The 16,726-nt window shown below is 40.0% G+C and overlaps 1 protein-coding gene across 2 annotated transcripts in view; it reads left to right on the top strand.

Annotated features, from left to right (window-relative positions):
* LOC127580674 (peroxisome proliferator-activated receptor delta-like) overlaps window positions 1-16,726 on the top strand; it is a 35,242-nt gene that overhangs the window by 15,789 nt on the left and 2,727 nt on the right. For both annotated transcript variants that reach the window (XM_052034372.1, XM_052034373.1), the window contains 3 exons: window positions 671-809; window positions 3,956-4,158; window positions 14,639-15,086. In XM_052034372.1, the coding sequence (XP_051890332.1) occupies window positions 671-809; window positions 3,956-4,158; window positions 14,639-15,086 (790 nt within the window). The remainder of the gene's footprint in view (window positions 1-670; window positions 810-3,955; window positions 4,159-14,638; window positions 15,087-16,726) is intronic.

Genomic DNA, 16,726 nt, shown 5'->3' with positions numbered 1-16,726 from the left:
GTGTGTATGAAGAAGAGTGGGATTATTGGTATAACAGCAAGAGGGAATGGGATGGAGTGTAGCAACTGAGTACTTGGCAAAACAAATAAGATGAAGAATCCAAGTTTGAGAAAGCAGAAATATTCCTTCATCAAGCTGAGAAAACAATTTTATTAATTATATGGCAAACTGTTTCATGTTCAAGGTGGAGAAACAGTCTTTTTATTATGGGTATCAAGGTTTGAGTTAGGGTAGTCCATTGGGGCTGTGGGTGAAACATGAGAGATGACAGCAATAAGATGAGAAACGTGGCTGGTATATACAAGCTTTTCAGTAGGCTCCAGAAAAGTACCTGTGAGTGAGAACTAGGTAAGCTTGTAAATCAAGTTTGTAAGGTTAGATGGATACAGTGCAGGCAGGACCAGAAAGTTGCAAGAAATAATCGTTTTAGGGAGTGCTTTCATATGCTCATTATATGGAGATATGTTTTAAAATAAGATTGTTCTCTACAGGGGATAACAGAAAATAGTTAACTTAAGAATAACCTGACAGTTTGGTTAGATAAAAAGTAAAATGTTGTCCAAGTATTCATTTTATTTAATCTGAAATTTGCCTGTATTGATAAATCATCTGTTTACTCTTTAAAATCCTATTGCTTCAATTTAAAATTGAACTAAAACTTGGCTTTCAGGGTTTCTTCCGAAGAACAATTCGCATGAAGCTGGAATATGAGAAATGTGATCGCAACTGTAAGATTCAGAAAAAGAACAGGAATAAGTGCCAGTATTGTCGCTTCCAGAAGTGCCTGGCGTTAGGGATGTCACACAATGGTCAGTAGACATTGCTATAGAGAGCAAAGAGAAATATAAGACACAACAATATCTCGGTTATTTCAACAGCTTTTCAAATCAAGAATTTGAAAGCAAGAAAAGCCCAGGTTTAGTTGATCTCTCTTGCTTTAACTGGTTCTGATTAATGTAAGTTTGGCAGTAAGAATTGGCTTCACTAGATCAGAGGGTGGAAACTTGATTAGCTTTTGCTATCAGAAGAGAAAGGAAAAGCATGCAAAAAAAAAGCAAGTCTGGTTTTAAAGTAAATCCATATGAATGCATTGAAGAGGTACAACCTTGCTCTTGTTTAAGGTGCAGTAGCTTGATTCTCCCTGTCATGCACCACCTGCCCTATCAGTGGAAGAATCTACAGTTCCCATATTGGTCTTTATCAGCCATCTAAGAATCCTCAAAACTGTAACGGAAACAAATCATTCTCTTCTCTTGAAGGCCTACCCAATAAGGAGTAGCTTGCTTGTTCTTTGAATGTAAAAGGCCCGTTATTATTTTTATGAAGAGCAGAGAGGTTTCCTCATTGGCCATGCTACATTCTGCTTTTAACTAATGCTATCATTAAAATTTTAATTGTTCATTCATCAATTTGCTTTTAGGGATTCTTTATACCTGTCATCATAAGGGTTGCTCATTTTTTTTTCCAGGTATTTTATGTTTTCAGACTTCTGGCCATAATATGAAAACCTTGTGGGACATGGGTCTGTCAGTGATCGTGTGCATGCTAATAGGAAAATTGGAGTTTTCCAAAAGTACTTTTACGGTCCTTGCATTGATCTTGGACAGAACCTTCACCTCCCATACAATGTCTTTCCCCACAATGGGAGCAAAGCTTGAAACCATCCTACTGTCCAGGATTGAAAGTAATAGCTCTGCTACCCGAAACCAATTGATTGATGAAGAGCAAGAGTACCTGAGAAGTAGTAGAAAGACTGAGCAGAGCAAATGAGCACCAGGACTGGTGACACTTCTGTGTTCCCCTCTGTTTTCCTGCTCCTTTGCCCTCACCCACTCCCCTCTGTCTGTCACCACCTTCCCTTGCTAGCCTAGCCTGGAGTGAACATGCCTGATTGGTTCTTCACTCCTTGCTCCTCTTCCCTTGTAATTCTCAGCTCAAAAAAAATTACTGCGGTTTAAGCTTAGCAATGAGTTTAACTAATCTATTCAATCATCCAGATAATGAAACAAAAAAAATTGGGGATGCACAAGAGAACAGGTTTGGAGAAATGGAGATATCTGAGGTAATGGGACTGATGGAGTTTACAGAAACAAGTCCCCAATGGATTTGAATGCTTTGAGAATTTTAATCCATGATTCCTTTGAACTTCTCAAAAAAAATTGATGCTCTATTATTGTTTAACAGTGCAATCAAAATAGCAATTAACTAGCAATCCTTGAAGAGCAATTTTTAAATTAAATTTTAAATTAAATTTAAATTTTTAAAATTTTTAAAAAATTTTATTTCCAGCGTGGTAACAGGCCCCTTCCGGCCCAACGAGTCTGCGCCACCCATTTTAAACCCAAATTAACCTACCGTACGTCTTTGCAACGTGGGAGGGAAACCGGAACACCCGGAGGAAACCCGCGCAGACACAGGAGAACGTACACTCCTTACAGCGACGGGAATCGAACCCCGATCGCTGGTGCTGTAATAGCGTCGCACTAACCGCTACGCTACCATGCTGCCCACAGAGTATTAGTGTTTAATACTGCATTGAATATATTAACACAATGAATGACACTTTTTTTTAATTCAGTTGAGCTGGTCAAAATTTTTTTACAACATTTTATGCCATAAATTTGCTTTTAAGTCACAGCCAAATTTCTTAAGATTGGGACCAATTCTTAGGGGTTTGAAAATTCTTGTATACAAGTTGAAGATAAAACAGAGTTGACGTGTGGTGATTGGAGCAGATGCTGGAAATCTGAAGCAAAACTGAAAATGCTGGAAGCACTCGTGTTCTAGTGTTTCACTCAGCATACTGGGCACTGTCAGTGGTGAGACATAAGAGTCAGTGTTTCATCAGAACTGGAACTTGAGGAGACGTAGGTTTTAAGTTGCAGAGAACAGTGTGGAGAGAACGCATGGATATCTGTGATAGGGTGCCGTATAAAGTTATCAAAGTAACAAATGCCTTAAAAACAAGCAATCTCAACTCCATCTCCTCCCACTCTGTAAGGACTCTATTCTTTCAGTTATGCAATTGTATTTGACTCGACGACTCATATGAGACTATCCACACTAGTGCCTTTAAGAACTGTTGGCTTTCCCTCTATTATAGTTGATGGGTCTCTCAATTCCATTTTCTCTATTTCTACTATGACCACCCTCTTCTCCAAGTCAGAACAAGTAGCTCCCCCTTTCCTCGCCGTTCACGCCTACATCATCCTTCATTTCCACCACCTCTGGTGACTCTACCTCTGTTTCATTTTTCTTTACCTTAAAAACCAGTAGTTAGAAAAAGAAATTGTTATCTTGACGACTTTGACCTGCATCCCATCACAGACATCTCTGCTGTTCTCTGAACCCCTCCTGAAATGTAAAGTATACTTATACTTTCCAGTTCTGAAGAGGGGGGCTCTAGATCCAAAAACTCTCTCTCGCCACAGGTGCTGCCTCACGTTGTGTGCTTCCAACATTTTCTGATTTTCAACAGGTAGGATTCTTGCTATTTGAATGTTGGCTGCAATGGTCTATGAAAAACAGAACATATAAGGTGCTACATGAGTCCTTGTCTGTCTGCCTGCTCTTGTATGTTTTTATGAAGTCTTCTTAATCTCTAAATTTATGTTCCATCTTTATAACACTTACAGGCAGTTCTCTACATTGATAATTTTTGGTCTTATCTCTGACGTTGCCAGGAAACTAGTATGACTGGTCCCTGCATAAATGAAAGGGATACTTTGCAACAGATGTTACCAGTGTGGAGGGCTGCCTGTTTTCACTTTGTGCTAATGACCTTGCGTTGAAATATCCAATAGCAGCAGAGCCTACAATTACTGGCCCTTGTTGAAAACAGACTTTGTTTTTCCTGACCAGCCAAATAATTTTTTTTAATGCAAGTTACTTTTGTATTTAATAAAGCAAAATGAATTCTTTGCCAAATCTAATGTTTGTTTTTCTCTGGTAACAGCCATCCGTTTTGGCCGAATGCCTGAAGCAGAGAAGAAAAAGCTAGTTGCGGGACTTCTAGCTGGTGAAGCAACAGTTCAGAATCCACAGATAGCTGATTTGAAATCACTGGCAAAGCATGTTTACAATGCATATCTAAAGAACTTCAATATGACTAAGAAAAAAGCACGAGATATCCTAAGTGGAAAGGCTACCAAAGATCCTGTAAGTAAATGGAGAGAACTGTGCTGATCTCAACCTGAATTTTACGATGGGTATATGTGCTCTTCCTGCATGTTTACAGTTAACCAAACAAAAGTAAATAGAAAGTTGAGCTGGAACAGGGGGATAACATGACTTGGCCATAGAGACACTTTTGAAGAGGTACTTGCAGGTAGAGAAGTGGGGGAGAAATGGGAAGGAAGTTCTAGAACACTCCACCTGGATGGCTGAAAGGACTGTGATGAGTGACCAACCAGAAGCAAGGGTGGAATAGTGAGTTCAGGGTTGGGTCAATGTTAGGGGAGATTATAAAGAGATGGATGAGGCTATAAAAGGACAAAACGTGAACATTTTGAGTGGGATTGGGAGCCAATGTAGGCCCATAAAGAAGGGGTTAGTGAACGTTGGGGTGTGGACCTGCAGAGTTTTGGATGAATGTAATTTTATGTAAGATGACATATTAGAAGCTGGCCAGGAAAGAATAGGAAATGGTCCAATCTGTGAGTGACAAAGGCAGATGACGGATAGAATGAAGAAGTTTGTCTTGAAGAGAAGGTGTTAGAAGAAGTATTGAGCAGATGGTCTGAGTTCCTTGCACATATTGGGAGTGTACAAGGGAGAGGAGACAGTTGATTATAGAGAAAGGAAGATTGTACTTGTTATAGTAAGTAAATATAAATAAGTAGTCCTGCTTTTTTTCAATGATTGCAGAGGCATGAAAGGTTTCTGGAATTTGTTCAGAAAAGTAATCTCTGCTTTCTCTCTGCAGCAGCTGTTGTTTCCAAGTTACATGATGATGCAAGTGCCTTGAGGCACAGCACCTGCACAGTCAGATTCCCTAGTCCAATCACTTTCTGAAGTTGCATCATAATGCAGCAATCTCTCAGAATTGTTCTTGCAGGCTTGTGCAGAAATCCATACAAGACAGCTGTATAAACATGGGAACGAAAAACATGGAAGCTGATCTCCAAAATGGAAAAGTAAAATAAATAGATAAAAATGGATTAACCAAACTACAAACACTTAAAGGGAACTTTATACATGTAGTACAACAAATGTTTAATCGGGCAGTTTTCATTTTCAGTATGGCTATATAAAGCATGTGGGGAAGGAGGACTTTATTACATGATTATTGCCTTCTGGTAGAAATGGACTGGAGGGTGTAGGGAGATATTTGAATAGAAAATATTTTCCCTGACCTCTGAGGGTAGGAATTAAACCTGTCTTTGTGGGATATGTTGGTACCAATGACATTGAGCAGATACAGAAGCTCTACAGCCAGACTTGCAGGAAATGAGGGAAGAAGTTTGAAAAAAGTAAAACCTCAAAATTAGTGACAATAGAAGTGGAATGATCATGCAGATTAATGTGTGACACTAAACAGTGTAAGACTGAGGTCTTTGTAATCTTGGAGCATTGGGATCAGTTTTGGTGCAGGAGAGGTCTGATTTAAATTGGCTGGGTTGTGTCTTAATAGGATTGGGATGAATGTCTAAGCATGAAGGTTTACCACTGTTGCAGAAGGTTTGAATAAAATAAGCTGGAAGATGCAAGACTGCATTTAGTAATAGTAAAGAGGAATAAAGTGAAAAGAATGGGAGTGTTTAATAGGAATAGAAAAGGCAGCATTCATAACGAGATAGGTAAATTAATGGCACTAGTAGAAATAAATGAGTACAATCTAATAGCCATTATACACATGTGGTTGCAAATTTGTCAGAGTTGGGAATTAAATATTAAACATCAAAGCAGCATTTGATCAAGTATGGCATCAAAGATCCCTGGCTAAACTGGAGTCAATGGGGTGGGTGGTGGTGACCCTCCACAAGCTGGAATCATACCAAGCAGACACAAGAAGATGGTTGTGGTGGTTGGAGGTCAATCATGGGATATCTCTGCATGACTTCCTCAGGGTAGTCTGTTAGGCCCAACAATCTCAGCTGCTTCATCAATGACCTTCTTTCAATCATAAAGTAAGAAGTAAGGATATTTGCTGAATAATGCACAATATTCCGCAGCATTTGTGACTCCTCAGTTAATGAAGCAGTCCAGAACCAAATACAGCAAATCCTGGATGATATCCAGGCCTGGGCTGACAGGGGGAAAGTAACATTTGTGCCAGGTAATGACGATATCCAACAAGAGAAAATCCAGTTATCTCCCCCGATACTCAATGGAATTTCCATCACTGAAACCTCCACTATTAATCTCCGGAAGCTCACCATTGACCAGAAACTGGAGTAGTTGTGTACACAATGGCTACCAAAACAGGTCAGAGGCTAGGAATCCTGTGGTGAATAACTCTCCTCCCATCTCCCTAAAGCCTGTCCATCATCTCAAGGCTCAAGTGAGGAGTGTGATAGAACACTCTCCACTTGCCTGGATGAGTGCACTTTCAACAACATTCAAGAAGTTCGACATCATACAGGACATAGCTTACTTGATAGGCACCCCATTCACAACCATTCACTCACTCCTCCACCAATGCACAGTAGCAACAATTGGTACCATCTAAGGGATGTACTGCCAGCATCTCTTCAGACAGCACCTCCCAAATCCATGACCACTACTAGCTAAAAGGACAGGGGCAGCAAAAGCATAAGATACTGCAACCTGGAAATTGGCCTTCAAGCCACACACGCTATCCTGACTTAAAACATGTTTTGGTCTTATGTTTGGAGTGTCAGATGTGGGGACCCTGGGAGACTACCAGCCTCCCCGATAACTACATCTGCACAACGCGCACCGAGATGCGGCTTCTCAAGGAACATATTGAGAGTCTGGAGCAGCAGCTCGATAACCTTTCCCTGATTAGGGAGAGTGAGCAGGAAATAGACAGGAGTTATAAAGAGTTTGTAGAGAGTACCTCTGTGGCAGTCCCCCTCAAATAGGTATCTCATTTTAGATTCCGTTGGAGAGGATGACCTGACAGAAGAAGACCACGGCAACTGGGACCTTGGCACCGTGCCTGGTACTGTGGTCCAGCGGGGAAAGAGAAATGCAGTGGTTATTGGGGATTCTATAGTGAGGGGTATGGATAACAGATTCTGCGAAACCGACAATGAATCTCGGATGGTGTGTTGCCTCCCTGGTGCCAGGGTACAGGATGCCACGGACTGGATCCAGAATATTCTGAGGGGAGAGGGTGATCAACCAGAAGTCTTGGTACATGTAGGTACCAATGACATAGGTAGAAAAAGAGAAGAGGTCCTGAAGGAGGAATACAAGGAGTTAGGGAGAAAGTTGGGAAGTAGGACCTCAAGGGTGGTAATTTCAGGATTACTACCTGTGTCACGTGCCAACGGTAGAAAGAATAGAAAGATCTGGCAGATGAATGCGTGGCTGGGTGACAGGTGCAGGGGGCAGAGCTTCAGATTTCTGGATCATTGGGACCTTTTTTGGGGGAGGCATGACCTATTCACAAAGGATGGGTTACACCTGAACTCCGAGGGGTCCAATATCCTGGCGGGAATGTTTAATTTAGCTGTTGGGGAGGGTTTAAACTAATCTGGCAGGGGGATGGAAACCAGGATATTAGGATACAAGATATTAGGGTAAGGGAGGAGGTTTATAGAAACAGTGTGCAGTGAGGATGGCAAGAAGGACAGGCAGGTGAGAAGTCAGGATAATTTGCTGAACAATAGAAGTACAACAAATCAGGATGTTAGGATACAGGATAAGGTATATAGAAACATGTCCAAGATAGTGTGTATGAGGATGGTAAGAAGGACAGGCAGGTGAAAAGTCAGGATAATTTGCTGAACAATAGAAGTACAACAAAATCAATAGCAGATACTGGCCTAAATGTACTATATTTAAATGCACGTAGCATTAGGAATAAAGTAGATGACCTAGTGGCACAACTACAGGTTAATAAATACGACATTGTGGCAATCACCAAGTCATGGCTTTATGACGGATGTGATTGGGAACTGAACGTCCAGGGGTACTTAGTGTATAGGAAGGATAGGCGGGTAGGCAGAGGGGGAGGTGTGGCCATGATGGTTAGTAATGATATAAAATCAATAGAAAGGAAGGACATTGGGTCAGAAGAGGTGGAATCCTTATGGGTGGAGCTAAGAAATAGCAAGGATAAAAGGACAATAGTAGCAGTGATATATAGGCTCCCTAATAGCAGTCAGGAAGTGGAGTTGCAGTTTGAAATAGAAAAAGCGTGCCAGAGTGACAACGTGAAGATAATTATGGGGGATTTTAGCATGAAGGTGGACTGGGAAATCCAGCAAGGCAGTAGATCTCAGGAGAGTGAGTTTGTGGAATGTCTACAGGATGGTTTTTTGGAGCAATTTGTTGATGAGCCCACCAGGGGATCGGCTGTTTTGGATTGGGTGCTGTGTAATGAACTGGAGGTCATTAGGGAACTAAAGGTAAAGGAACCATTGAGAACTAGTGATCACAATATGATTGAGTTCAGTTTCAAATTTGAGAAGGAGAAGCTGATAACTGGTGTATTGATATTTCAGTGGAACAAAGGAAATTACAGTGGTATGAGAGGAGTTGGCCCAAATTGATTGGAAGAGTAAGCTAGCTGGAGGGACGGCAGAGCAGAAATGGAAGGAATTTCTACAAGTAATAAGGAAAATGCAGGATAGATATATTCCAAGAAAAAATGTTCTGAATGGAAAAAAGCACAAATGTGGATAATGAGAGAAGTGAAGGCTAAAATAAAAGCAAAAGGAGGGCATACAAGGAAGCAAAAATTAGTGGGAAAACAGAAGACTGGGAAACTTTTTAAAAACCTGCAGAAAGAAACTAGGAAGGTCATTAGGAAAGTAAAGATGAATTATGAAAGGAAGTTGGCAGATAACATTGGAAACGATACCAAGAGTTTTTTTTAAAAAATATATAAGGAGTAAAAGAGACACGGGTTGATATAGGACCAATCGATAACGGTGCGGGAGAGATTATAATGGATGATAAAGAGATGGCAGAAGAACTAAATGAGTATTTTGCATCAGTCTTCACTATGGAGGACATCAGCAATATACTAGTTAGTCAGGGGTCTCACGGAATGGAACCGAGTTCAATTAAGATTACTAGAGAGAAGGTGCTAGGAAAACTAAATGGGCTAAAGACTGATAAGTCTCCCGGACCAGATGAGGTGCATCCCCAGGTTCTGAAGGAGGTGGCTTTAGAGATAGTGGAGGCATTGGTGATAATTTTCCAAGAATCCATAGACTCCGGCATGGTTCTGGAGGACTGGAGGGTCGCAAATGTAGTTCCGCTGTATAAGAAAGGTGGGAGGCAGCATAAAGGAAATTACAGACCTATTAGTTTGACGTCGGTGGTGGGAAAGTTATTGGAATCGATCCTCAAGGATGAGGTTAGGGAATACCTAGAGGTGACTCCGGCATGGTTCTGGAGGACTGGAGGGTCGCAAATGTAGTTCCGCTGTATAAGAAAGGTGGGAGGCAGCATAAAGGAAATTACAGACCTATTAGTTTGACGTCGGTGGTGGGAAAGTTATTGGAATCGATCCTCAAGGATGAGGTTAGGGAATACCTAGAGGTGCAAGGCAAGATAGGTCCTAGCCAACATGGTTTCGTGAAGGGAAGATCCTGCCTGACCAACCTATTGGAGTTTTTTTGAAGAAGTCACAGGTAGGGTGGAGAAGGGAGAGGCGGTAGATGTTGTGTATTTAGACTTTCAAAAGGCCTTCGACAAGGTGCCGTATAAGAGACTGATTAATAAGATGAGAGGTCATGGAATTACAGGTAAGGTAACAGAATGGGTGGAGCATTGGCTGGTTGGCAGAAAGCAAAGGGTGGGAATAAAAGGATCTTGTTCTGGTTGGCTACCGGTTACTAGTGGTGTTCCGCAGGGGTCAGTGTTGGGGCCGCTTTTTACCTTGTACACTAACAATTTGGATGATGGAGTAAATGGTTTTGTGGCTAAGTTTGCGGATGACACCAAGATAGGTGGAGGAGTAGAGAGTATTGAGGAGACAGGAAGGTTGCAGAGAGACCTAGATAGTTTAGGAGAATGGGCAAGGAAATGGCAGATGAGATTCAATGTTGAGAAATGTGCAGTTGTACACTTTGGAAACAGAAATAAATGGGCAGATTATTATCTAGATGGGGAGAAAATTCAAAGTACAGAAGTACAAAGGGACTTCGGGGTACTCGTGCAGGATACCTTAAAGGTTAACCACCAGGTCGGATCGGTGGTAAAGAAAGCGAATGCTATGTTGGCATTCATTTCGAGAGATATAGTGTATAAAAGTAATGAAGTGTTGATGAGGCTCTACAGGGCACTAGTGAGGCCTCATTTGGAATACTGTGCACAGTTTTGGGCCCCATATCTTAGGAAGGATGTGCTGATGTTGGAGAGGGTTCAGAGGAGATTTACGAGGATGATTCCCGGAATGAAAGGGCTTACGTATGATGAGCGTTTGTCGGCTCTTGGACTGTACTCACTGGAGTACAGAAGAATGAGAGGGGACCTCATAGAAACATTTAAAATGTTGAAAGGACTGGACAGAGTAGATGTGGCCAAGCTGTTTCCCTTGGTGGGTGAGTCCAGGACTAGAGGACACAATCTTAGAATTAGAGGGTACAGGTTTAAAACAGAGATGAGGAGAAATTTCTTTAGCCAGAGGGTGGTGAATTTATGGAATTCCTTGCCACGTACAGCAGTGGAGGCCAGATCATTGGAGGCGTTTAAGGAAGAGAGAGATAGATAGATATCTAGTTAGTCGGGGTATCAAGGGATATGGGGATAAGGCTGGAAATTGGGGTTAGAATAGTTTTTTTTTGCCCCCCCCCCATTTCTCATTTTCTTTTTTCCCTTTTCTTTGGAGCAGACTTGATGGGCTGAATGGCCTACTTCTGCTCCCTTGTCTTGTGGTCTTGTGAACATGGAACAGTACAGCACAGTACGGGCCCTTCGGCCCACGATGTTGTGCTGACCTATGTAAACCTACTCCACGATCAATCTAACCCTTCCCTCCTACACAGCCCACAGTCCATAACTTGGACACATTGCCATTCCTTCACCATTACTGGGTCAAAATCCTGGAGGTCTCTCTCTAACAGCATTGTGGGTATATCTACAACTCAAGGGTTGCAGCAGTTCAAGAAGGCAGCTCACCGTCATCTAACATTTAATTGCCCATCTCTAGGGCAACTAGCCCATATCCCCTTGAATTTTTACATATATAAAAAAAATCCAGGATACTTCTCTTTTAGAAGAGATGGTCAAAATGGAAAAGGAAGACATGCAGCCTTGATATCAAGGGCGGCATCTTGGTTCAGAAAAACAAGTATAATCAGATTAGATGGAGCTGAAAAACAAGTATAATCAGATTGGTGGAAGTTGTACATGGGTCCCAAAATTGTACAGGTAACACAAACCATTGTATAAGGGAGGAAATTAGAGATGTATGTAGCAAAGGTAATACAATAATAATGTGGAATTTTAATCAACATGCAGACTGGGCAAACCGAATGAGCAGTAATAGAATAGAAGATGAATTCACAATATGTACAGGTTTTCTGCATCAATCTGTGGAAGCAGCAGCAAATGAACAGGATATTTTAGATATTCTGTAATGAGAAAGATATAATTCATTATTGAGTGTGGAATAAAAATTAAGTGTCTTAGTTATCGGGTAAACTGGAAAAGCTGGGGTTGTTTTCCTTGGAACGAAGCTGATTGAAAGGATTTTTGATAGAAGTGTACAAGATCATTATTGATTTGGACTTAGTAATTAGAAGGAATCTATTCTCATTATTGGATGGTTCAAGGACTAGGGAGCACAGATTTAAAGTTTTGGGCAACAGATGCAAGGAGGATGTGAAGAACATGTCAGACTAGCTAGGAATTGGAATTCTTTGCTTGTTAAGTGTGGCACAATCAATACCTTCAAAAGGAAATGAAAATAAGCTCTTAAGAGAATATTTTGAAGGGTTATGGGGAAAGAGCAGGGGAATGTGAATTTCTGGATTGCTGTACTAGGGACCAACATTAATTCAATGGATCAAATGGCATTTTGTGCTGTAAGCATTTTGTGATTCTTGCCGTGATTCTGGACTATGTGCTGATGTTTTGAACATGAATCCACAATCTTCTAATTGGGAGGGAAGAGCATTGTCAAAATTCAACCTAGTAAGTAAAACAGATTTTCCAAATGTGTTGTTCTGAAGTCAAAGTTGGGGTGATATTTTAGGAAAAAATTACATTTGGATCTAAGACATTCCCAGCATTAAAACATTTAGTCATGGAATTAGCTTCTGTTTTTCAACAATATAAGCATGCATGTCATCTACCCAAACAGAATGGTTGAGGTTGATCCAATCCTGAACAAGTTTTGGAAGAAGCTTAGTAGCATCAAGTATAATATATCCTTTGATTTTTATCTTCAGAACCTGCTTTTATGATAGCCTAATATAAAATCCTGAACTAGTGGTAATGGTTGGGATAAAATAACCTCCTTCTAAAAAAAAGTCAAATGTTACTTGAATTTCCATAAAATGTTATCCTACTTAAATTCAAAAAAGATTAACTTTCCAGCAGGCACGGTAGTGTAGCGGTTAGTGTAATGCTATTACAGCACCAGCGACCCGGGTTCAATTCCGGCCACTGTAAGGAGTTTGTATGTTCTCCCCGTGTCTGCGTGGGTGCTCTGGTTTCCTCCCATGTTCTAAAGATGTATAGGTTTGGAATTTGTGGGCATGCTATGTTGCCACTGGAAGTGTGGTGAGGTCTTTGTACTTTCAAGATTCTTAGTTTAATCTAATTGAAGGCACCTGTTTGATTGTGGGGAAAAAAAACTGTCGCAGATTACAGGGTATAACCACAACAGGCTTGTTAACTAATCTACATCCACTATAAAGAAGTAATACTTAACAAAAAAATAATAAGTCATAATCTGTTCCCCGGAGGCTTGCCCTCTGAATTTGATATGGTCTCTTTTACCCCTGCTCTGACATGTTGGCTGCATGTTCTCATGTTGCTCATTGCATTTGCCCTGTATTTCTTTGATCCCATATTTTTATACATTTTTTCTCTGTGATCTTGCATGGTAACTAACAATCTCTTGGACAACCTTATTGCTTGTCATTTTCAGTGATGATTTTGCAGATTGAGTGTTCCTTGTTTGCTCTTACATAGACTTAGCTCCTCCTTGAATTGGGCCCTAGCAATAATTGTCTCTCATTCTGTTACAAATGTATTTTGCTTCAACCATGTGGTCTTTGGGTATTTTGTTCTATGACCCCTAATTTACTTGTTCCAATGCCATATTTTGTTTGCACGTTGGTAAATTTAATGTACTTGTCTGGTCTCCAGTTTGTCTTCCTACCTCCACCACAACAGCACAATCTAGTAAGTGCATTGACCTTCACAGTCAGTAAGTTTTAAGTACAACTTTTCAGGATATTCTTTGCAGTTTGTTGTCTTTGACATAACTGACAATCATGCTTTGCTTCTCAAACTGACGCCACATTAATACAAGTTTTATTTGCATTAATGATATTTACAACACTATTTCATTAAAGCAACAATATTCAAAAGCCAACGTACATCAGGAATATAGGTATATACATTTTAAATTATTTAAGTTATCTCTTGTATCAGTTTGAACTCATTGTGGTTGTCAGTGAAGACTTGATCAACAGCAGTGGGAAATGGATCAGGGTTACGTTCTGTGCATGTGGAAGCTCACCTGTTGCTTTCATATGGTCAAGGGCTTGCATGTAAACAAAGTGGAGGAAAATCACCAGTAGATTGTTAGAGACTTGTGGAGGATGGATTAGAGCGGTGGAATTTCTGGAGATAGTCCGGCTGTGTTTGGGAAAAGTAGGAGTTAAACCATGTGGTCAGAAACAGAGGAAGGGTGGCATGGTTAACCATGCAACTCTGAAGTTGGGGAAGGATTTAAAACAAAATTATAGGAACAGGAAAAGCCATTCGGCCCCTTGAACATTCTCCACTGTTCAGTCTTCTACTTCACCAAGCTTGTGTTCACACTGCATTATCTTCTTTCTTCTTAACCTTTTGATGGATGTCAGTGACATGCCCTTTTTGACTGGTTTGTGAAATTTTATGAATTGCTCCCTTTAACCAGTTTTCTTCACAATTTGAATAAATTGAATCATTCTGATTTTCTCAGTATGGAGTTAGATCATATTCACTTTATTTTTTTAAATAAACTGAGATACATGCTGCAGAAAATCCCTGCTACTTAAATTTTATTATTTTTAATTTGTACCTATTTCATCTTTTTAAATCCTTTTTTAATGTTGGTAATTCTTCTATTGCCCAGCAGATATTTTCTTCCACTACATATGCCAACCTGAGTAAAATATGACATTTTTAATACTGCTGCACTCCTGGACTGTTGATAAATATTTTTAAAAAAACAGAGCGGTAGAAAATCATCACTTTTGTGCTTTCAATTCTATCCAATTTCCTTTTTTAAAAAAACACATTAATTCTAATCCTTATTTTTCTCTCCTGAATGCAGCCTTTTGTTATTCATGACATGGAAACTCTTTGGCAGGCTGAAAAAAACTTAGTTTGGAAACAATCAGTAAATGGAATTCCGAACAAAGAGATTGCAGTTCACGTCTTCCACCGTTGCCAGTGTACAACTGTTGAAACCGTAAGAGAACTGACTGAATTTGCCAAGTGCATCCCTGAATTTTTAAACCTTTATCTGAATGACCAGGTGACATTACTAAAATATGGTGTTCATGAAGCCATTTTTGCCATGTTGGCATCAATTATGAATAAGGATGGTCTTCTCGTGGCTAATGGAAATGGATTTGTTACTCGGGAATTCTTGAGGAGCCTGCGCAAGCCGTTCAGTGAAATTATGGAACCCAAATTTGAGTTTGCAGTGAAGTTCAATGCCTTGGAACTGGATGACAGTGACTTGGCTCTTTTTGTAGCCACCATTATATTATGTGGAGGTAAGAAAATAACTTCTGGATCTGCAAGTGCTGACTCCCTTCACATCATAGAATTATTGAAAAGTGCGGCTAAATAGGAAGCCTTTCAGCCCATTGAATCTGTGCCATTTCTTCTGAAAAGCCAGTTAGTCATATTTACCACTCTTTCACTATATCTCTGCAGTTTTTCATCCTTCAAGCATTTAATTCATTTCGAAAGCTACAACTGAATCTGTATACACTACGCAATCAGACAGTGTAAACCAAATGCTAACTGGTTATTGCTTAAATAGGTTTTTCCTTGTGTTGCCTTGGTTTCTTTTACCACTTGCCTTGAATCTGTGCCTCCTAGTTAATGACCTTAACACATTGGAAATGCAAGCAGGTGTATTATTCAATCTACTGCCCACCATTCATTAAGACATTATCAGATTTTGTTATATATTAACTCTGCCTTCTGACCTTATTCCCATATACTTGGATTCCCCTGTGTCTGGAGCCCTACAGAACGGAGAATTACCAGATTCACCACACTGAGTGGCATGTGGTTGGTTTATTTTCCATCATGAACTTTTAATTATCGCCAAAAATTCAAGCTCCAAAGTATTAAAAATATTACATTTTTAAGGTTGGCAGAAATAAGAGTAGAAAATATCTACCGAGCAATAGAAACATTACCAATATTAAGGTACAAAAGATCTAAAAAGATAAATAAGTATAACTTAAAAATAATAAAACTTAAGCAGCAGAGTTTTCCATAGTATTCAGTTTTGCCTTCTGCAGTCCAACCAGTTAGACTAGGTTATTTTAAGCATAGCAAACCTTCCTAGTACCCTTTTATTCATTTTAACTCCATTCATTATCTCCACTATCTACCCTTCTACTGAGATTTTGGCACCATTCTTTTTTCTGGTTAATGTCTCAACTATACCTTTTGGCCTGTCTGAATAGGATGCTCCTTGTTATCCTCAAACAATAACATGTCTATAGCAGCCTTTTGGATCTTCCTTTTTATATTAACTGCAGTTCTCTTCTCGTACTCTCCTTTTGTCTTTTTCATTTCTTTCAGTTTACTATATTTAGCGTAGCTGTCATTGGGGTTGTATACTTCCCTGTCAATCACCTTTTTTGATTGATTGATTATATCTATCCCCCTGACACCCAGACAGCCCTGGCTTGGGTTCCCATATCTTTTTTCCCCCGACTGGAACTGCTCCTAAAATATTGCTCTTTGAAGGTCACTTATTCTGTCATAGTTTTACTTATTATATGGTTCCTGATCAGGTCCCTTCTCATCTGCTTGAAGTTAGCCCTCTAATTTAGAAGTTCCACTTTTGAAATCTCCGTACCACATTTCATAATTAATCTAAGCCTTAGATCCCCAAGTGTTCTCTCACTGACATTTGACCTACTTAGTTTCCCAGAACTAAATCCAACAATGCCACCTTCGTTGTGTCTGAAACTTAAGGAAGTTTGCCTGAATGCATTTTAGAAAAGGAGTCCTTTTCATATCCCTGCTCCCATCTGCAAATACACTACTTCCCTTCGTGTAGCTGTTAGCATGTTGTATTTACTTAATCTCTTCTTGTTGGTGTTCTCATGGCCTGTAATGAGCAGTGTACAATTCCACAACCACTTGTTCTAGAGTACTTCAGTCATAT

The sequence above is a fragment of the Pristis pectinata genome, chromosome 20 (genome assembly GCF_009764475.1).
Source record: "Pristis pectinata isolate sPriPec2 chromosome 20, sPriPec2.1.pri, whole genome shotgun sequence".
Lineage (NCBI taxonomy): Eukaryota > Metazoa > Chordata > Chondrichthyes > Rhinopristiformes > Pristidae > Pristis > Pristis pectinata.
This window is presented reverse-complemented; position numbering and strand designations above follow the sequence as displayed.